This window comes from Phalacrocorax carbo, chromosome 18 (genome assembly GCF_963921805.1).
Source record: "Phalacrocorax carbo chromosome 18, bPhaCar2.1, whole genome shotgun sequence".
NCBI lineage: Eukaryota > Metazoa > Chordata > Aves > Suliformes > Phalacrocoracidae > Phalacrocorax > Phalacrocorax carbo.
In genome coordinates this window covers 11,116,115-11,137,736 of record NC_087530.1, presented here as the reverse complement: position 1 = coordinate 11,137,736, position 21,622 = coordinate 11,116,115, and the positions used below count along the sequence as shown (strand labels likewise).

The window sequence follows — 21,622 nt, the reverse complement described above, 5'->3', positions numbered from 1 at the left end:
ACCGACATCGCTCCCGGCAGCATCACAGAGGTTTCCCGGGTGACCACATCGTGCTGCATCTCCTTCCTCCCACGCCCGCCACCAAGCGCTGCCGCATTGCCATGGCAGCCCCCAAGGGAAATAGCCTCTTCCCTCCCAATCCCTACTATGTCCCTGGGTAAGTTCTGAAGTTCATCCAAAATGTCTGTTCATTTCCAATGCAAATAGCTCCAGTTGGGATCATGCAGTATTTATGATTCAGGATATTTTGAGTTTTTTAAAAAAACTATTAAATATTCCATGTAACAGTGCTCTGAACGAGACAGGGCTCCAGGATAAGAAGCACCACCTCGTAACAGTGTATAATTAAAGACCATGCCATAATGCACTGAGGGTAAAGTCAAAATTTTTCTCCCCATCATCCCCCTACCCTGTCCCTTTTTTTTTTCCTTTTTTCCTCCTTGTTTTAAGCTGCCTAAATGTTACCAGGTCTGCTGTACAGGGTTGGGCTTCCAAACTGTCATAACTTTTGCATCAAGGGTGTTTGAAGACCTCCTTTGAGTAAATAATTGCATAGACATGATATGCTCTTGTCAAATCAGTTGGAGCACAGTCCTGCTGCCAGATCCGAGCTCTTCAAAGAAGTCGGGGACTCTGTGGATGCTGATGATCTGGTTGATATGTGGTTAGATTTTTTTAAAGGATTTTTGTAACCTCCTCCTCTAAAGGCTTGGAAAGAAGAAACCAAGCTGTCATGGGTAAGAGGTAACGAGTTATTGGTTAAAAGGTAAGACACGAGAGGCAGACCTAAGTGGATAGGCTTTGCAGTGAAGTAGAGGAGTTGTGCGTGGGGTCCCCTGCTGACCTGTGCTGGGAGACGTTGTCCGTGACGGACATAAGTGGGCTGGGAAGGGCTGGATGGCCACCGAGGGAAAACTTCTGTTGGTGCAAAAATCACTTGGATTCGTCCAGCCTGCAGGTAACTCTGGAGGGCGTCGGGACGACCTCCCAGGGCGGAGGGGCTGGTGGCAGCCCAGGCTGCAAACCTCAGCACAGAGAAAACCAGCCTCATCCCGCAGGGCTGTGGGAGCAGCGCAGGTACGGGCAGGAGGCAGGCAGATCCCGAGCTGCAGATAAAGGGCGGAGTGCGTTTCCTTCCGTAACGATGCCCCTGCGGTGATGATCAGATCAGTCCTTCCCACTACAGCAATATGCAGGACTCTTCCATTACTGATACACGTATCTTCCAAGCTTACATAAGCTCTGGGGTCGGGGGTTTTTAACACGTCTTTGCATTGCAGCAGTTGTCTGAACGATGTGATGGGTTACTCCGTGCGTGCTGTCGCCCTGTCAAAGCTGTGCGCTGACAGCGGCTTGGGAAACAGTAACAGCAAGGAGGGAGCTGCGGCTGGGCTCGCACCTCCAAAAGCCTCAAAAGCTTCCCTTGCCCACTCCTGCCTGCAGGTGGAAGCCCCCAGAAGCAGCTGTGAGCCCTGGCACTGATGTAGCTGCTGCTTCAGCCACTGAAGGCAGGAGGAAGAAGAACCAAATTCTGCCCCTGCTTTCGGCAGCGCCATGCAGGCCCATAGCGTCACCCCGAGCCCCAGAGGAAGCCCCCGTGGGTGGCTGAGGGTGCTGCTTTGCATCTGCTTTGGGCGGCTGAGCACAAGGAGGAGCTACCTTAAGGGCATTGCCAGAGCCCAGGCTCTGCTGCTGGCAGACGGTGCGCCCTGTGCCGGGGTGCCGGCAGGAGGAGGGGGAGGAGGAAGATGCTGCATTGCAGCACCTCGCCAGTTGTCCCATGTGCTGTACCCGGCTGTGCCGGTGAATCTGCAAATGCAATGGGGACATCAAAATAGGTGGCTGTCACTTGGGTCGGGCAATTGTCACAGCCAGGGCTTTGAAAATGCCACTGCAGTGCTTAAGAGTAGTGGGAAGCCAAACCCAACACGTGGGATAGTTTGGGAAGGACTTGGCACACAGAGAAGGGGTAAACGCATGAATCCCGGGCACAGCTCTGCCTGCCCCATCCTGGCTTGGTGGAGCTGGGAAAAGCACGGAGCCAAGCAAGGACAGGCCCAGGGCCAAGGCTTTTCCCTGGCTATCGGGAAGGCAGAGCAGGCTTAGGTGACGCAGTCTGGGGAGTGGCGATCGAAGAGATATGACTGAGTAAGAGAAAAGTGAAATGGGGCTCAGCCTTGGGAAAGCAGGTTACTCACTGCTCGCCAACGACGTTTGAGATTAGTGGCTGCAGTGGCTCAGCATGAACTACAGAAATGGGGTGTATCTCTGGTTTCTTAATCAAAATACCAAGCAGGAGAAGGTCAAATAGTTCTGCAGAGACTGGTCTCTTCCCCAGCAGCCACAGCTTTTATCAGCAGCACTTGTAATTCACTCTGTGGCAGATCCCTCTGCCATAAACCCAGACTGACTTGCCTGAGCTCCTCAGATTACCTTGCTTTTAATTGCTTATGAATTGAACCCTTTCTCAGCCCTACCATTATTTTGTTCATGATCAAAATCCCTCTGGCCATCCTATACTTATTCAGGCTATGTCATTTGTGCTCTTCCTCAGCTTTATCGTCCCAGCGTAGCTTCCCCGTGTTGCAAGAGGCATTGAAAATCAATGGGGACGAGCCACTGAGCTCCTCCTGCAGCTGCTGGTGAGAGATCCTGCATGCAAAGTGGGAGAACTTGCCAAGTGTAAATGCATGGCTCCGCTCACTGTTGTTTAAAGTATTTGGAAGGGAAAGTACTTACTCATCATCTTATGATCCTCATGCATCATCCAGCTTTATCCCCAGATACACAGTGGGATCATTGAATATTTCTGTCTATACATTGTAACTGGCAGCTCTATCTTCTTCAGTGGTGGAATAACATCATCATTAGGAAATTTGATACTGGGAATGGCTAAAGTTTCTGATCTGTACTGGTGGATTTGGGAGCAGAGCCAAAGCTCCAGCACCTGCCCTACCCTGAGCCACCAAAAAGTCGCGCTGCCTGTCCCAGGCCACGGGGAGTGGAGAAGCAGCGTGTTGCTACACACCCTGCACGAAGCTTCCCTAAAAAATCGAGTGATGTTTGTTACTGGGGCTGTGTAGCTGCCTGCCTGCCCATGCAATGCAGTGCCTGGGTGGGTTGGTGAGCCCAGCCCCGCTCCTTGCTACAAGGGCAAGAGCAGAGAGGTTTGGAGAGTACAAGCAATTTTTCTGATTTTTGAGTTTCAATATCGAACAAGGGACGCTAGGAAATTCGCAGTAAGTCACTGCATTTTCAAATAGGGATTGCAAAATTTAAAACTGAAGCATGTTTAACTGGAAATAATATTTTAACTGGAAATAATATTTTAACTGGGGGGCTGTCGACATCAGTGCTGTCAAAGCGACTGCAGCCTTTGTGCTCCCACTGTCAGCTTTCCCATCCGCGGGTGCTGCTTCAGCCACTCTCCCTGACCTCGTCCCGTATTCCCTGGTGAACTGAAGCACAAGCCTGTGCCTATACACGCCTGTAGACCTATGCGCTAGTTTTCACTCTGATATGTGAAAACATGCATGTGCAAACGCACACGTACCCGCCTGGCTGCGTGCATAACCGCATGCATCTTCTCAGTGCTCCCGTCGTGCTACTGCTCCAGTGGCATAAACGCATTCACGCGCGCAGGCGCATCCCTGTGCGAGCTCCTTCCCTGGGCTCACGTACTCCCAGCCACGTGTGCTCCTGGACGTGGCCTTTCCAGCATCCAATAGCTCTAAAGCAGGTTATCCTACCTGTGGGCACCTTCTGATGCCCTCTCAGTGACTGCTCTTTTTTCGTTCCCTCCTCAGCTATGGGGGCTTCATCCCTCAGTATAACTATCAGTTTGGAGAATCCTTTGGCAAAACCACTTACCGCCTGCTGACGGATCCTGGTGTTGGGAAGAGCCCTCGCCCCTTGCTGGCGCCGCTGCACAAGCAGAAGTTCGTCGAGGACTTCAGCGGGGTGAAACACGGTGTCCAGGGTTATCGCCCTGGGTGCCCAGGTGAGCAGGCCCTGGGTCTCGTCCCTTCGCCAGAACGGGCTCTGCTAATGAGCGCAGGGTCAATCAGGAGCAGTGGGGTCTGTGCCCGTCCTTGATAGGGTCCTGGGGCGACATGGGGTATTTTCCATGGAGCAATCACAGCCCTGGTGTAGGCGCACGGACACCCAGAGGGCAGCACCGGTGCAGAGTTGGACACTCGGCCTCAGCTGATGAGCACGGGGCTTCTCGCGTTGGCGCCTGGTGGAGCGGAGGGGAGGATTTTAGTTCCCAGGCTATCTTCAGTTAGATGACGATAAATGATTTTATGGCATGTTATGAACTCCTTCCCCCAGTCTCCCATACTCCTGTTGTGGTTTAATCCCAGGCGGCCACTAGGCCCCACACAGCCCCTCACTCAGTCCCCCACAGTGGGTTGGGGGGAAAAATCAGAAGGGTAAAAGTGAGAAAACTTGTGGATTGAGATAAAATCAGTTTAATAATTGAAATAAAACAAACTAATAAATTATAATGAAAAGGAAAATAATAAAGAGAGAGAAATAAAACTCAAGAAGGGCAAGGGATGTTAATGCAAACAATTGCTCACTATCAACTGACCAATGCCCAGGCAGCCCCCGGGCAACGTCCCCCCCAGCTCTGTACGCTGAGCCTGATGCCATGTGGCGTGAGACCTCCCTTGGGTCAGCTGGGGTCACTGTCCCAGCCGTGTCCCCTCCCAACCCCTTGTGCCACCCCAGCCCCTTGCGGGTGGGGTGGGGTGAGGGGCAGGAAAGGCCTTGGCTCTGTGCAAGCCCTGCCCAGCAGGAATGAAAACACCCCTTGGTTATCAACGCTGTTTCCAGCACAAATCCAAAACTCAGCCCTGTACTAGGGAGAAAATGAACGGTACACCAGCCAAACTCAGCACAATTCCACAGGCTAAAATCTGCCTCTCTGGGGAAGGTCAGCTCTGCTGCCTCTGACCCCTTCCCGGCTGCCCTGCCTGGTGCAGAGCTCATTCTGCCCAGAGCTCTTACCCACTGCTTGCAGCTCGTTCTGCATCTTGCTGCTCCCACCTCAGCTCAGCAGAAGGGCTCGTGTGCCCTTCCCTTCCCACCTTCCCCGCTTCTGCTAATGGGCCCCGTCTCCTCTGTCAGACACCGAGATATGCTCGTGTAGATTCCCAGCGCTGGGAATTTGCAGGGGTCTCCTACCGAGTCACAGCCCTTCTGGGCAAAGCGCCTGGTCCCTGTTGGCCCCAATCAGGCTATAGCAGCAGCCGCACCGTGATCCCGATCAGCCCCTCCTGGGGACGTGCCAGCCTCTGGAGGCATTTGCCATGTACCACATAACAGGGCTAAGCCAGAGCTGTCGCGGTCGCCCTGTTTGGTGGGAGCGAGTCCTCTCCTGGCTGAACGCAGGGGTAACATGCCCGGGCAGGACCTGGGTCTTCATTTCCCTGGGGATGACCACACCAAAGCGAAGCTTTCCCATTTCTCACTGGGAATTCGTGCCACGTAGCTTCTTGCAAACTTTTGGCGTCTCTGTTCTTCCTAGCCATGTTTTCCAGGATCCAGGTCTCCACTACACCGGTGGTGTTCACAGGCTTAATTCCTGGACATTTAAATTTGCATTTCCTTGGACTAAAATGTAGTTTGGATGGACCCAACCAACCAGTTGGCCTAGTTGCTCTCCCTCATTATCCTGTCCTCATCCTTGTTCTCTCCTTCATGTTACCTGCCAATGTTTGCAGCTGGGTGTTCATGTTTGCTGCTCGTTGGTGAAATGCTGAAGAATGCAGCCACAGGGAGCACCACGCTGCGCTGGTATCGCTTCATCGACAGCTCCTGCTGTCGAGCTGTCAGTGGGCGAGCCCTAAAACCCTTCACTGCAAGTTTTATTGGTACTGCCTGGCATCCTTCCGGGTATTTTACAAGAAAGAGCTCATGGCAGTGTTGGCTCTGTGTGGTTGCCTTCAGCAAACTCAGTCTGAAGACTTTTTCTCAAGGTCTATTTTGATAAAGCCTGGTTGATGGGCACCACGTATATCACTGGTTTCTATCAGCTGAATCCCTTGTTTTCTTGCTGGAAGTTGGGTCAGGCTTGGCTGGTTGGGGACATCAACCAGGGTTGTGCTGGATCTCCAGGGGTGGCTGTGTTGGCATTGAGGGGTTATAGCACAGGGCAAGTGTGCAGGCACCCGCTCCCCAGGAGCCTGGACTGAAAACACGAGTACTTACTCAATTCAAATGCAGGGCACGCTCCTCGTTTTTAATTTAGTGCCTTACCGTGCAGCCTTTCTGAATCAATAAGTTTGGAAAGCCCAGGGTCATTATAAAGAGCTAATACAGATTTCTCAAGTACAAAACAACTTCATTTTTTCCTTTTCCTTTGGTTTGTGGAAGTAAAAAAAAAAAAAGATCAGATGCAATATTTTTATTAATAATGAAGGAAACACTAAGATAAACCTGCTTTAAAATTTGCACACTGGATTGAAAAATCAATTTCATTGACGATTTGTCTTAATTTTGTCACTGGCCTGGACAGCACTTGGTAATGCAGTTACATAGAGTATATATACTTTACAAAGTTATATATAGTGTATATATACTTTATATTGCAATTATAAGCAGATGGAAAAACTTAAATTCCCATCAGAAGTTTTATACTTCTGCAGAGAGGGGCAAATTTTGCTCTGCGCTGTTTGAGCTGGGCAGCTGTAATTCCCTGGGACTCTGCAGATGAAGCCCTCGCTGGCAGACGCTGTCTCATATCTGGGGCTTTGAGTGTGATACAGACGTCCACCAAACACGAGGGGGTCGGGGAAGGCTGAGAGAACGTGACCTATGAGAACAGAAATGGGAGGAATTCGGTTTGTTCAGAAAAGACAAGACTGACATCGGAACAGTTTTCCAATAAGGAAAACGCTGTTGCGGGGGTCAGAGCGACCATCCTCGATAACCACTGAGGAGGGGGAGGTTGGTGTCGCTCCTGGCACAGAGCAGGAGGAAGCGCCCAGGCTGGAGCCGCCGTATGGGGCCGGGGCAGCTGGGGGAGCCACGTCACAGGATATTTTTAAGGGAAAGGCAGACCAAAGTTGCCAAGCTTGGCTGTCCCTGTGGAGTCTCAAGCTGCAGGGCGCTGTCCCCAGTTCACAGCGGAGATATTTAGCATACACTGGGTGTAAGATAGTTTTTTCCAGCTAGTGTAACAGCAGACCCTTTCCTCGACAAGCAGCAACGGTCCCAGTGCAAGAATTCCTTGGGGGTGGGGTGGGAGGGGGTGGTCTGTGTTTGGGCTGTGCTGATGCAGCTACGTGGAGAGAAGGGTATGGTTTTTTTTCCTCTTCTTTATAGCTTGGCTGATGATATTTTACAGTTTAGGTGTCACTTAGAGTAAATTTTAAGTTACTGAACTTCTGTTTGTGCAGTTTTTCTGTGCAGGACGGCATTTTGGATGGGGCTGGTGGCACTTGCAGGACACATTCACAGCCCATGGGATGCTGTCGACCTGCAGGCTCCTTCCCTTCACTGCAGAGGGGCGGTGGGGGCTGAGGTCCAGCGGGATGGGAATCCCTCACCCTCGTTCAGCCGCTCCTTTCTCTTAACTCGGTGTCTGTCCCGCAGGGTACTTTCCTGATGACGAAGCTGGGGCTGCAACAAGCTTTCCTGAACCAGTCCTTGGGCCAAAACCGTCCCCGCTGGGGCCAGGGCTGGCAGAGGAAGAGCTGATGACGATGCACGTGGACCCCGTGCTCCAGCATCATCCCAGCGAGTACGTCCCGAGGACACAACTGCCTCAGGGGTACCCATGGAGGATTTCACGCCATCCTGTGTCTGAGGGGCGAGAGTGGCGATTGCCTGAGCTAACCCCAGCCTGTGGACAGGGAAAAAGCTGCGGACCCAGCCGGCTCGGCGGTGCCTTGGCAGGAAGCAAACCGGTGAGTGGTCTTGGGTGGAAGAGACGTGCGGTAAGGGATGCTGCTGTGGAGAGGTGAGGTTTGGGGACTGGTGGGCATGGAAGGGCTCTCCTCGGTCCAGGGGTGCGAAGAGAGAATTTCATATGGGTGTGGATGGCAAGGATGGAAAATTTAGTGTCATGTAGAGAAATACCAAATACATAAATGTTTCTAGCAGTAGTAAATCCCCCACATCTTCAGGAAATTGTTGTAATCATTAATTACTCTTCCTAATCAAAAAGACTTCTTATTTAGTTGGGTGTTAGCTTCAAATACTGGTCATTAGATCTTGCGTTATGCTGTGCTACGCAGCCAGGCTTGTGTTTCCTTCAGGTGAACTGGGAGGCCTGCTGCTGTCCTCCTCCTCCTCCCAAAAAGAGAGCGCTCCTGGTGCCTCTGGTTACGTGCCGGGTTTCTGATGCCCTAACTGCTCTCACCTGAACGTCCCACCAACGCTGTCCCTCGTTTATACACAAGCACTGGGATTTGCCTATGGAGCTGGGTGCTGGTGTCACTTGGGACCAACGTGTTTGAGCCCTTACTTCTTCTGGAGCCAGAGACAGCATTTGTCACGTTCCAGCCAGCCGGGGCTCTGCAAATCCCCTCAAGGCAGAGATTAGAGATTTGACGTATCAAGTCAAAAGCTGGCTTGGCTATAAATCCCAAGGAGGGGCATTCCTGCTCCTTGCTCTAGAAACAGATTTGTGAAGGAGCTCAGTGCCCAAAGCTCCTCGTGTTCTTCCTGGGGATTTTGCAAAATTCTGCATACAGAGAGCTCATCTAGTGATTTGACTTTACCAGAAATTCTTGGAGTAGCTCTTAGTGTAAAGCCAGGAAGAAATGGAAATGGCAGTTGCCATTCACAGGTTCTGGCAGTGATTTAAGCAATGGAGCCAAAGGAGGAAGCAGCTTTTACTGGTGTTTATTTTATTTTATTTCTGCTTTTATTTTGAGCCTGTAAAAATGGAAAGTGTGGCTGTGCCAGGAGTGGCTGAAACCACAGATGCGGAGCAACATAATTGGTTACCGAAACTGGATGTACCAAATGCGATCCAACAGAAAGTCATTCCAGGTAAAAAAGAGGGAGGTCATACGGAGCACGAGTCCACCTCAACAAATCGCGTCACCGTTCTCCCCCTGGGGAAATCTCAGGCATGTTGGCCAGTCGCACCAGCTCCTTTGAACACTTTGGGGTGAAAAAAGTCCCAGCTCCTCTCCATGCAAGGGTGTAACTTTGGGATGCTGTCACCCCTGTGGATCCTGCGCTGAGGGACGTGTGCCCATGGGCAAGTGGAAGGGATGCAGGAGCCACCTCGGTTCCCCACGGCTGCAGGGCCAGGCTAGGAAATGCTCCAGAAAGCAAGGAGCGCCGGGCTCTGCACCAGCTCCGGCAGCTTGATATGAGTATCTCTTAATGTTGAGGTAGTTAATTCTCACCTAGAAATAAGAGGGTTTTCTGAATCATCAAACCAACAAACAGTGGTGTATTGCACCATCATAAACATATAAAACTCTGTTTTACAAGGAGAGTTATGCTCTGTAAAGTCTCCACTTGCACTGGAAGAACGTTCCTCTGCAAGTAGGAAAATTAGGAAGGGCGATGCATTGGACTCCCCCCCTAAAGGGTGCGACAGCAGCAGGAGGGATACTCTGCTCTGCGGCGGACGACAGAGAATACAGGGGCTGCGTGTCAAAATATTTCAGACTCGGTGAAAGGGTGTCAGTATTTTAAGACGCAGAAGAACAATTCCTCTCTCTCCAAGGCATCCCTTTGGGAAGAGGGAGTTCTGGCTGCTTTTAGGTTGTACCCCTCTCTCCATTTTATGTAGTTTTAGACTTTATATAGTTTCTGTCTTATAACTGGTGAAAACTTGCTGGATGGACAGGGCAAATGAGGTAGGAAGGTTGGACACCCGGTGGATAGCCCCTGAATTAAACTGGGAGAGAACGTGACAGAGCTGTTGGTGTCAAGAAAAGACTATAAGAAAATGAAATGTTTCTTCAATACCTCGTGGAGACCAACAAAAGATCAGTTCAGTCCGATGAGTTTTCCTTGGGAATCACAAAAAAAGACACTTTCAGAAAAGATACTTCCCATGTCAGGGTTAATTTTACAATTTAACGGGATGAATTTTCCCTTCCGATACTCTGCTAAGGTTTTATATTTATCCCAGCCTCTTCCACCTCCAGACTGGTTGATCCTTAGACAATACGTATGTTCTCAAGCAGAAAACATTCTCTCCTGTCTTCATCCGAAGGGTATGCTGGATTCATCCCCCGCCTCACCTGGATCCACGGCGTGAACTACATCCAGGGTGTGAAGGAAGCAATGAACGAATTTGACCGACATCAGGTAGATGATATGCACAAATCTTATTTCAACAATATAATGTTGGTGTTTGATTCATCTACAACACCAAAAGTGGTTTCATTTACAGTAGTAGTATTAGAACTGTGGTTATAAATACAAGCAAAATAAAACACTGTTAGGTAACATGTTGGAAAAATCATGAGCAATTAAATTTTGTAACTTGTTTCCTTGGGACATTAAGGGGATAAATGAGTTCATAAAAGGATTAAGCAAATCTATTGAGGGCTGTGTCAAGGGTGGCTGTTAAAAACATCGCTCTGAGTGCAGAAACACAGGATGCAACTATCTGCGCTTCCCTTATGCAATATGTCTTCCCTACCTGGATGGCAGTGCTGGATGGCATCCTGGGCTGCTTGGATGGATATTTCCCCCTTTCAACTGGTTGTAAGGCTTTTTTCTTTACTAACATCATTTGTCTTAAAGGGATCTAGATCTTCTTTCTCCTTCTCTTGGGAAGGATGCAGAAATAGCCCTACTGAAAAACTATTTTGTCCCCTTGCTGTAAGATCTCCCATGTAATGCCAAATAATCCTCCTACATGGGAAAATGAGATCCCTCCCCCAGCAGTTAATAGTTTGCATTCAAAGCTAACATTTCTTCCTGCTACCGCGATGGAGTGAGATCCCCGGGATGCAGCTGTCCTGCTGGTCTGGTGCCGGTGGGGGCTGATGGGCTCGGTGACACAGCTCCTTAAAAGCAGGTTACCGCATTTCCAGCCCTTTCTGGTCACCAGGGCTCACTGCAGTGCTGTCGTCCCAGAGCGCAGGGGTCTGATGTAGAAAAAAGTCCAAGATTGATGATCGTCAGCTCAGAGAAACTCAGCTGGGAAGAAATGACTCAGCGCGGAGAGCGGCAGGGCTGACAGTGCAGCCTCATGCTTGGGCTGAAATGTATTTCCCTGTGCTGGCTTCCTTATCCTTTCCTTCTGCTGTCAACAGGAATTGAAGTGAAGCAAACAGAACGAAAACCAGGCATTATCAAAACTAAATCTGCTCTTTGCAAAGCCTTTCTGCCCCTGATTTCTTAAGACACATCTGCCATGTAGTAAATCAGCGAGGGAGGTGTGTCTCCATTGCAGGGTTCAGCAGGATCCAGGCTCGCAGAGGTTAGCTGCGGCACATCAGATGCTGAGGGAATACAAACACGCTAAAAAAAAAATAAATCATACTACATTTCTAGCTAAGATGGCTTCTGACTTCAAGCCACTAATCTTCTGCCCTAAATCTCTGTTGCCCTAGGTTACATACTGGGATGTGCCATGGATCATTGCTTTCTGTCTGCAGCAGGCAAAATAATGCAATCCTCTCACTTCAGTGCTGCGCCTGAGGAATTGCAGCAATTGCTCCATCATCAGCCACAAAATGGTTCCGATGGCCCCACGGTGCGCTTGGCTCCGTGAGCCCGGTCCCTTCAGCACCGAGCAGGGCACGGGCCGAGGAGAGCGACGCGGCCTTAGCGGCGCCTTTAGGGGTTTTGCTGCTGCAGAGATGTGCAGAGCTGCAATATCCACCCTCCGGCACAGCCCCTTCTCTGGGTCTGACCTCCGAGGGCCGGGACAGATCCGGGAGATGATTTACACTCTCCCTGCAGTTAACGCTCCCTAAGCCTTCCTGTTCCTCCCAGCCTGGGAATTACTGGCTAATCACCATCGGCGGGATGCACAGAAAAACAAAACCAGTTGAAAGGGGGGCAAACCAAACCACGGCAGTGCAGAGTCACAGCACAGGAGCCCACGAGGCACGGCCCCACTCCAGCCGCTGCTGCTGGCTCGCTGTACCTTGGCTTAAATACGTTCTCTAATGCGGAGTCGAAGCACACGGCTTGGGTAACAATATGGGTTAAAATTAACTGTACTGTGTTGTTGGAGTGGGTATTTTTTGTTTGTTTGTTTGTTTTCCAGTTTTTGCAGAGAAACCCAGCTTGCAGCTTTGGCAAGAGCTTTCCCCAAACATACTGGCCTAACAACAGAATTTACACCAGTGCTGGACTGATACCTTCGTACATGGGCTTCGTACCAGGTAAGTTTATCAGCTGACAGAAAAGGAAAGCCGCTAATACTAATCACTGTCATTAAGCAGTGCTGTTATTAGCTGTAGTGTCGTAGCGAATGACGACTGCAACGCTCCACACGGGTTTCCAGTCTGTGCCGAGGTGCTGGAGCCGTGCCACCCCCTGCCTTTCTGCAGGGGAGCCCAGCCTGGGCTGGGGCAGCACCTTCCTCTGGCTCAGGCCCCGAGCCCCTGCTAAGGCACGGGCGGCTCGGGAACACCCCACCTGACACACGGGTGCGGTACAATTTCTTTGTCAGGAAAGTGATTCCCTTGTAACAAGCTTAAAGTCTGATAAAAAGTAAAAGGTAGGTGATACAAGGGGGTTGAGAAAGCGCCGGAAAAAGGCAGCGAAATGGTATTAGCCATCAACACACGCGGGGGCTACCCTGTACTGGCTGCCTGAGCCTTGTCAGTTATTGGTGTCTGCAGAAAGGAATTCTGTGTATGGTGGGGGAAGGTCCGCCCATGCACCTTGAAAGCGTTAAGGTATCAGGCTAAAATTTCAGCAATGAATACCGCTGTCTTTGGCCACAGCAAAGCCAAGAGCCCACAGCTCAGTAACGTGGGGTGGGAAATCATGCAGCTAAGCTAGAAAGACCCAAACTCATAGCTTGAACTTAATGCAAGGCAGAGGAGGAAAATGGTAGAAGACGCAAATGCAGTAGAAATGAAAGCAGAGAGTGGGGAAACAGCCATCCTGGCAGGGGTGGGCTGTGGCTGATACCAAGGCTGAGCCCAGAGAGGTGAATGTTGAGTCAGTGAATGCGGAGCTGGAGCGATGGTCCAAGGGAAAGGGTGGAAGCATCTTACACGCCGATGGCTGCCATCGGTGAGGCTGGACAGGCCTCCTGGTCACAGGCAAGGAGAAATACGGTTGGTTTGGCCTGTGTCACCGCACTCCTGCTCCGGGGAGAGGACAAGCGCAGCAGCTGCCGCCCCCGGCACGCGACACTCGCCCCGCACGGCAGCGCTGGGGGTCTCACGGCAAAGCCCGGCTGCCAGGCGCCTGTTTCCTCTGCTTGGGGAGGGCGGTGGGCGCACTCAGCACGGCTGTCGCCTGCGAGCTACAGCCCCCTGGAGCAAGGCTCTTACGAACTAAGGGGTAGAGCGGACTCTGGTGTTAGCACTTACCCATGTGTTTTGGGGGGACGGTGCTGGTGTGCCCTCGGCGACTGGCAGGCCAGGGAACACACCGGCTTCAGTGTGTTCAGAAAAGGAGGAAGGAAAAAAAACCCACCCTAAAACCAGGGACAAAAATCACCTGCTTAGAGCCTTACTTCATGCTTTAAAAAAATCCGTTGCCACCCCTTCACCTACAGAGGTATTCTGTGTAGGTCTGGAACCGGGCACCTGTCTCTGTAGATGGGCTGATTTCACTGCCCCAGGAGCCGGTGCCATTTTAACTGCTCCAACCAGTTCAACTCTGGAAGGAGAAATTTATTTTTAAGACAGAAAAACATAACACACACTATCAGTTACAATTAGGAACACTGAAGAGAATTTCTTCAGCAGGAAAGCAGCCTGCTCGCTCCTGTCCGTCCAGGTGTGTCACTCTAGGTAACACCGGACTGGTTCCACAGTAAAACTCTGCTTTGCCAGTACAGGGTGGTTTGGTGTCAGGCGTTCAGCTCACCTCACAGGCAGAGGCTGCAGCAACACCTGATTTAAAGTCTCTACATGCGCATTTTAAATAATGACTCCAGCAAGGCTGAGCTCGTCAGGGTCACTTGTCCTCAGCAGCAGGCGCAGCACAGCGCGTCACAGCTGTCCCCGAGGCTCTTGTACCAGGCCTCGGGAGACTGATCCTGCTCTGGGGCTGCAGTGGGTCAGCCAGGGCAAGACCAGCCTGTGCCCTGCCAGAAGCACCCACCTGTGTCCCAAAGGCAACTTGCCCACACCACCTTGTTGCCCAGGCAGGCAGGGTAAGCCTCAGCTTACAGACACCCACGTGTGAGCCCATGCCTCCCCTCTGCTCGGGAGAGCTGCTCAGCCTGTAACCGGAGTCCATGCGCAGGTGCCTAAATTTAGACCCAGCTTGGAGCCGAATTCCACCCTCCCTGTGAGGCAGCGTATCCCCCCCCCCCGTCAGCGCCCTTGATTACGAGGGAAGAGTAGAGAATCCCTTCCACCCTCATGTTGCCAGGAGCAGGACTGCCACCACAGCCAGGGGCACAAGCACCAGGCACCCACCTCGGGAGGCAGGGCGAGAAGCGTGCTTGCCCCAGGCGAGGTGGCAGGGCTTATGCCAAGTCCATTATTTTTCTTTTCCAGAACTCCGACACACCTACGCGCTTACTTTTGGGAACAGCACCCGAAAAGCTTACCAGAAGGAACAAAGGAGACGAGCTTGTGCACTGTGAAAAATGCTTTAATGGTGCCTGTACAGCATTTGAAGTGACTTTGAGACAGGAAGAGGAACACAACACAGACAGAGAAGTTTTGAATGAAAGAGTTCATACAGCTTTAAACAAAATTTACAGGTGTTCATCTGCATAGCTTTTTACTCTGCCTCTTCCTCAGCCTCCTCCTCAAACTCCCCCTCCTCCTCAGCTGTAGCATCCTGGTACTGCTGATACTCAGACACCAGGTCGTTCATGTTGCTCTCGGCCTCTGTGAACTCCATCTCGTCCATGCCCTCGCCAGTGTACCAGTGCAGGAAAGCCTTCCGGCGGAACATGGCCGTGAACTGCTCGGAAATGCGTTTGAACAGCTCCTGGATGGCCGTGCTGTTACCAATGAAGGTGGCAGACATTTTCAGGCCACGAGGTGGAATGTCACAGACCGCCGTTTTAACGTTATTAGGAATCCATTCAACAAAATAGCTGCTGTTTTTGTTCTGAACGTTCAGCATTTGCTCATCAACCTCTTTCATTGACATACGGCCTCTAAAAACAGCAGCTACGGTCAGATAGCGGCCGTGACGTGGGTCACACGCAGCCATCATATTCTTTGCATCAAACATTTGCTGCGTGAGCTCTGGCACGGTTAAAGCACGGTACTGCTGGCTCCCACGGCTCGTGAGCGGGGCAAAACCAGGCATGAAAAAGTGCAAACGGGGGAAGGGAACCATGTTCACCGCCAGCTTCCGCAGGTCGGCGTTAAGCTGGCCTGGGAATCGCAGGCAGGTGGTGACACCGCTCATGGTCGCCGACACTAAATGGTTCAGATCACCGTACGTTGGAGTGGTTAACTTCAGTGTTCTGAAGCATATGTCGTAGAGGGCTTCATTATCAATACAGTATGTTTCATCTGTGTTCTCCACAAGCTGGTGCACCGAGAGGGTGGCATTGTAGGGCTCTACTACAGTATCTGACACTTTAGGGGAGGGCACAACACTGAAAGTATTCATAATTCGGTCTGGGTACTCTTCACGAATTTTGCTGATGAGGAGGGTACCCATGCCAGAGCCTGTACCACCACCGAGGGAGTGAGTAAGCTGAAAGCCCTGGAGACAATCACAGCTTTCTGCCTCCTTTCTTACAACATCTAACACAGAATCAACTAATTCAGCACCTTCCGTATAATGGCCCTTTGCCCAGTTGTTTCCTGCTCCGCTCTGACCTGGAAGAGAGCCATTTTCATATTAGATTACGGTCACCGCTTATTGCTTATAAGCAAAGCTTAGAAGCATCAGGCTACAGAGAAACCCCACAAAAGCTTTCGTTTTATCAAACGCGGAGCTGTGGTTTCACACAAGCACCTTTGGAATAGCTCGGGAGGTAGACAGAAAACATTCATTATCAATGAGACAGCAGCCATTTGATCTCTTCTGGTTTTACGGAGGCGGTAATGGGAATCGGAAGAGCAACGACCTCCGGCGCCTTCTCGGACCTGCTCTCCCGGCAGCTGCCCGAGATGAGCCCCCGCCCGGGGCCGCGCTCGCCGGGGGAGCGCGTGGGGCTGCGGAGCCGCGGCCCGGCCCTGCCCACCCCACCGCGGCCGGTCACAGGGCAGCTCCCTCCCCCGCTCCCGCCGCACTCACCGAACACGAAGTTGTCCGGCCTGAATATCTGCCCGAAGGGCCCGGAGCGCACCGAGTCCATGGTGCCGGGCTCCAGGTCCACCAGCACGGCGCGGGGCACGTACTTGCCACCTGCAAAAGAGGGAGACGCCGTGAGCGCGGCGGCGGGGGCGGCCCGGGAGGGCGGGGCGCCGGGCCCTACCTGTGGCCTCGTTGTAGTAGACGTTAATGCGCTCCAGCTGCAGGTCGCTGTCGCCGTGGTAGGTACCGGTTGGGTCGATGCCATGTTCGTCGCTGATCACCTCCCAGAACTGCCGGGGAAAATCGCATCAGGGCCGGCCGCGGCCCCGGCCCCGGCCCCGGCGCCAGCCCCAGCCCCAGCCCCAGCCCCAGCCCCCCCGGCCCCCGCCGCCCCCTGCCCGCACCTTGGCCCCGATCTGGTTCCCGCACTGCCCGGCCTGCAGGTGCACGATCTCCCTCATGATGGCGGCGGCACAGATCTCTCCCACTCAGCACCACTTTTCCCCCAACTGACTGACGTGCGTGAGGCAACCGCCGAGACTTATATAGCAGCGGAATGCGCGCGCAGCCTTCTTTTACCCGCCCAGGCAGCCGTTCACAGCCACTATTGCCTACTCATAACGAGGCTCTAGAAATGAGGCGATCTGGTTGATCGGAGTGCTGTCATTCAAATCATTGGCTCCTCTTTGCTCCGCCCACCTGTCTGTTGATTTTACTGTCAGGCAACCGGGGCCCGCAAATGCCCGCCCTACTCGCTCAGAGCACCCCCGATTGGCTTGATTGAATGATTGATGTCGAGCGCGATTGGCTGTCGGCCTCAGGGATGAGCTAACGTCATTTGATTGGATGAAAACAAAGTGTCTTAGTAACCGTCGCAATGACTCCGCAGCGGACCCTGGGCGGTGGCTCGCGCAGCCGCTTATTCCCGAAGCCGGGTGCGCATTTTGCGTAGGCGGCAGCTCCTCCTTACTGCGGGAGACGGGGAGGGCGGTTTCCGGGGAAACCTGGCCGGGCCGTTCCCCCGCCGGTCCCGAGCATCACCCCACCCCCTCGCTGCTCGGCTTCGCTCCCCTGGCAGGACCTCCCTCCCCCCATCCCGCCGCCTCCCCGGCCCATCCCGCCAGCACCCTCTTCCCTTCCCCTCCCCCTCCCTCCGCCGGCCCTGCGGCGCTGCGGCGGCACGCTGGGGGCCAGGGAGCCCGTCTGCGCAGGCGCGGGCTGCGGAGCCGTTCTAGCACTTTCTGGCGCGCGGCCGCCTGAGGCGGCGGGGCTGGGCGGGTGGCGCCATGGCAACGGCAACGGCAACGGCAACGGCAACGGCAACGGCGGCGGGGCGGGGCGGGGCGGGGCGGGGCGTGGGGCTGCCCGGTGTCCCGCCTCGGCTGCGGGGGGCCGGGGAGAGCCGGGTGGCGGCAGCGGTAGCGCGCGAAGGCCCTGTGCTGCGAGGGGAGCCGTTGTGTCCGCCCCGGCGGAGCCTGCGTGAGGTGGCGCCCCCTCACAGGGCCGGAGGCGGGCGGCTGGCTCACCGGGTCCTTCCGAGGGTGCGCAGAGCAGCGTTACACAGGTGACACCTCTGTCCTTGGCTGGATGTGTGTGTTGCAGCCCCGTCATGAGGCAGTGAAGCATCCCAAGCCAAATAAATGCTTCCCTCACTTACCTTTTCTTTGTCTCTTACTCTGCCATACTCTTCGCCTTCTACCACCCAGCTTAGTTAGCAGATTCTTTGCATAGACAGTCCACATATTGGTCACAGCTTCTAGTGAGTGTACTTTGATTGTCGTTTTAGCAGAGCCTTTTTATGATTGTACATATTCATTAGGATGCCAGCAAGGTCTGCAAGTCCTAGCATCTCCTCTTGTTTCATAATGGAGCTAAAACTTGAAAGAGGCTCCTAATTGGGTTCTCCAAACCTAGCTAGGCTGAAACTGTTGCCTTGATGTGGGAGTGGACTGAGGCAAAAGCAGCAAGTGACCTCAACTCTTTCTACACAAACAAAGGCTGGCACTGTGCATCGGGGAGGCATTTGTATAAGGCAGAGGTACATTGTGGCTTGTAAATGTATCCTGATCAGTGCTTGGATAACAACTGGCTGTTTCTGTGATTGGGTCAGGTGATGAGGTGAGCAGGGGAAGAATAACTGTGAAGACTTTGGCTGGAGGCAGACTAGCCTCTGGTAGTTGGCTTAATAGAAAGGTTATGGTGATTGATATTTCTGGCATGTAAACACCGTGTTCCCCCAGAGGTGCTGGAAGGAGCCCAGGAGCACTGGGAACAGCCCCTGAGAAGGTCCTGGGCAGCTCCAGGAGGCCCTGGGAGGCTTCATCAGCCCCAGAGGTGCCCAGACAGGACAAGGAAGACACGCGTATGGCTCCTCCTCCACATTTGAAGCCAGAATGTAGGAGGTTTATGCAATTTCCTTCAAGATAGCTGAGTAATGCAAAGGCATTAGGGTCCAGATTTATCCCACCTAATTATAGATATTGATTCGAATAGCCAATGCTGGGCTGTGTTCGCGCCAAAGTCAGTGGAAAGGGACGGCTTGGCCCACTCCAGCTCCGAATAGCCCTCTGACAACACCCTTCTGTCTCTAAAGGTGTTTGAGGTGACAAAATCCAAAATCCCAGTATCATTTAAGTATCAAAGGCAACCAGGATGAATCTGGATCAGACTTGCTCAGGACTTCATACAAGTCTGTAATAATCAGTAAAGACAGCTTTTCTTCCGGGATGTGATGCCATCTCTTCAGAGTAACCTAAAAAATGAATGCTGCCTTCTTTATGATTAAAAAGAGAGAATGTAGCATGTCTTGCCTGTGTTCTGCTGTCTAGGAAAGTACATTCAGCATAAATTCTCATCAAGGCATACTCAGAACAGCGTCAGCAAGCTTCTGTGCTTGTGCAGCCCTAGAAAAGCATCCCTAAAATGGATCAGGAGGAGCCACTGCAGGGCTAGCAGGAGGTTTGCTGGTATAAGCGCTGCTGTATTTAATGCATGTACAGGGTTTTTTTCAGCCAGGCCCAGAAAGCGAAGGACTGCACATCAGTTGCAGAGATCTGTTTCCTTACTTCATTAGAAATTGTGAGCCTTTGTAGCCAGTGCTTCTCATAACTTGTGCTTCAGCTGCGCTGCCTTTAACATTTGGGAAGCTGTTCTGTAACCTGCAGAGAAATGGTTGCCACCCCCAGCGTTCCCCGTGGCAGGAAAAAAGTGAGAATACTCTGCTCAGTTAAGGCTTCTGATATCTCTCTCCAAAATGTTGGCAGGATCACAGCCAGCAGAGCCAGGGGTAGTACCCTCTTGGGTAGCTACAACTTTGCTCCTGTGATTGAGCCTCCAGAGGTTTCCCTGGGAGATTCAGCCACCTGAAGATCTCTGGGTTAGGAGGCACTTCAGATTATTCATGCAACATTTATTTTTGCTAATTCTATCCCAGTCAGCCAGTATTTCTGTTCCTAGCTACATGCAGATCCACAGGAAATGACAATTCTATTTTAAATATTTTTGCATTTTTAAAATTAAATTAAAATGCCAGTATTTCTAAGCGCTCTGTCAGGAGGAACTCAGCCAAGCTGCCAGGAATCTCTATGGAGAGCTGCTGACCATCTCAGCTCTGCAACTTCCAAAGCTGTGGCAGCCCAGCAACCTAATTAGTATGTACCAGAAGGTGAGCTGGGAAGTAACGAGGCAGGTTTCTGCCAGAACCTTGTCTCACACGAAGCATTCCTTCGAAGGCAAACTGTACAAAACACTGACAACCGGGCAAATTCTGGGAGAAAAAAAAATGGTCTTGCCTGAACAAAATGCATGAGTGTGTTTCTAATTGTCACCAGTTTAGTGGCCAGCCTGCACAGAGGCGCTGCTGCAGATCCCCCGGGCAGGGAAGCGGGGGGCAGCTGGGATAGCAGAGAAGAGAACAGCTTGACCAAGGCGGGGAGGTACGTGGCTCCCACATCGTGTTTTCATGGAAGACGTCTGTTTTATCTGGTATTTGGTTTCTCTGAAAGCTCTCCTCAAACCCTGCTGCAAATGACAAGCAAGGAGGTTTCATCTCATTTAGGTGGTTCTAAATTTCCCATCTGTAAATTTGCTCTATCAATTAATGGCTGTAACAGGGATACTAGGAAACATTAGGGGCCACTATTACAGGGCCAAAGTCCCTGGGTATAATCCAAAGAAAGACATGGTAGTGAAGTTAAAAGTAAGTTGGAAATTGTATTTCTGGTTTGTTGAACTCTTTATTAGTTATTTTAAAACTTTTTATTGTAACTGGTTTGGGTTTTTAAACTATTTCTCCTGCTTTCAGCATGGAAACAGATTTTACTGTGAATACAATTGGTTTTAGCAGAGCGGGGAGATACTTTTTTGAGTATTGCATTCCCCTTTTACTGAATCAGGATTCTTCGTGTGCTATGGGGCATATAGAGACGATTCCTCCCCTTGGCAGGCATGCAGACAAGGGCTATAATTCTCCTCTTGATGCTTAACCAGCAGGATAGCAGCCTGTGTCTCTGAAATAGCATCCCAGCCTAAACTGAGCCTAGTACCTGGGGCTGGGGTGGCGTTGGAGCTGGCAGGAGCCCAAACAGAAATCACAGAACTAATTCTGTTTATATAGGTAAAAAATCTGAAACCCTGAGTTCAAGAGAGGGACACTGCAGAACGAACGTACGTGGGAGTCTGCTTCCAGCACTGAAAAGCTTTTGGTGTTGGGGTCGTTCCAGGTGTATGGTAACATGGAAGTGTGACGTGGGTTCGTGCAGACCTTTTGTCATTCTTGTCTTTCTGATCATTACTTCTAAGGATAAACAATACTTTGTTTTCTAGAAATTATTGCTCTTGAGAGATGGAAGTTATTGAGGGCGAGGAGCTGCTTCTGGTGAGTGAGAGGTGCAGTTGTGGCATTCTGCCTTGGGATCGAGTCACAAGTCCATCCAGGCCAGTGTCTCGTCTCTAATGACCAGCAGCAGTTGCCAAAGAATAACAGGGCAAACGCACACAGATGTGGCAGGTGGTTCAGGCAGTTCTTTGGCCACAAACAAGTAACCTTTTGTTTAATAGCCCCAATGGATTATTATGAATTTATCTAATCACCTTTTGCAGCCATGTAAACTTTTGGCATAAAGAACCTGCTGTCATGATGAGTCCCATGGTTTAACCACAAGCTGCATGGAAGAGCTCCTTCCATTTGGTTTGATGATTTCTACTGAGCTCCTTAGTTCAGAAGAAGGTTGTGAGCCTGTCATTTCAAAGCTTGGGCTCAAAGAGTCTTAAATGTTGTCAGTGA

General features: G+C 51.7%; 2 protein-coding genes across 2 annotated transcripts; one reads left to right on the top strand and one right to left on the bottom strand.

The window, feature by feature from the left end:
• Window positions 1-101: 101 nt before the first annotated feature.
• Window positions 102-15,612, top strand: CIMIP2A (ciliary microtubule inner protein 2A). The gene is made up of 7 exons (XM_064468617.1): window positions 102-157; window positions 3,807-4,000; window positions 7,603-7,916; window positions 8,889-9,006; window positions 10,193-10,287; window positions 12,206-12,323; window positions 14,628-15,612. The coding sequence occupies exons 1-7, from the start codon at window positions 102-104 to the stop codon at window positions 14,714-14,716; spliced, it is 984 nt and encodes a 327-aa protein (XP_064324687.1). The 3' UTR covers window positions 14,717-15,612.
• Window positions 14,704-16,898, bottom strand: TUBB4B (tubulin beta 4B class IVb). Its single transcript, XM_064468616.1, has 4 exons — window positions 16,743-16,898; window positions 16,520-16,628; window positions 16,339-16,449; window positions 14,704-15,917 (listed from the first exon to the last, which is right to left on the bottom strand). Exons 1-4 carry the CDS (start codon window positions 16,797-16,799, stop codon window positions 14,857-14,859), a joined length of 1,338 nt encoding a protein of 445 aa, XP_064324686.1. The 5' UTR covers window positions 16,800-16,898; the 3' UTR covers window positions 14,704-14,856.
• Between the last annotated feature and the right edge of the window lie 4,724 nt (window positions 16,899-21,622).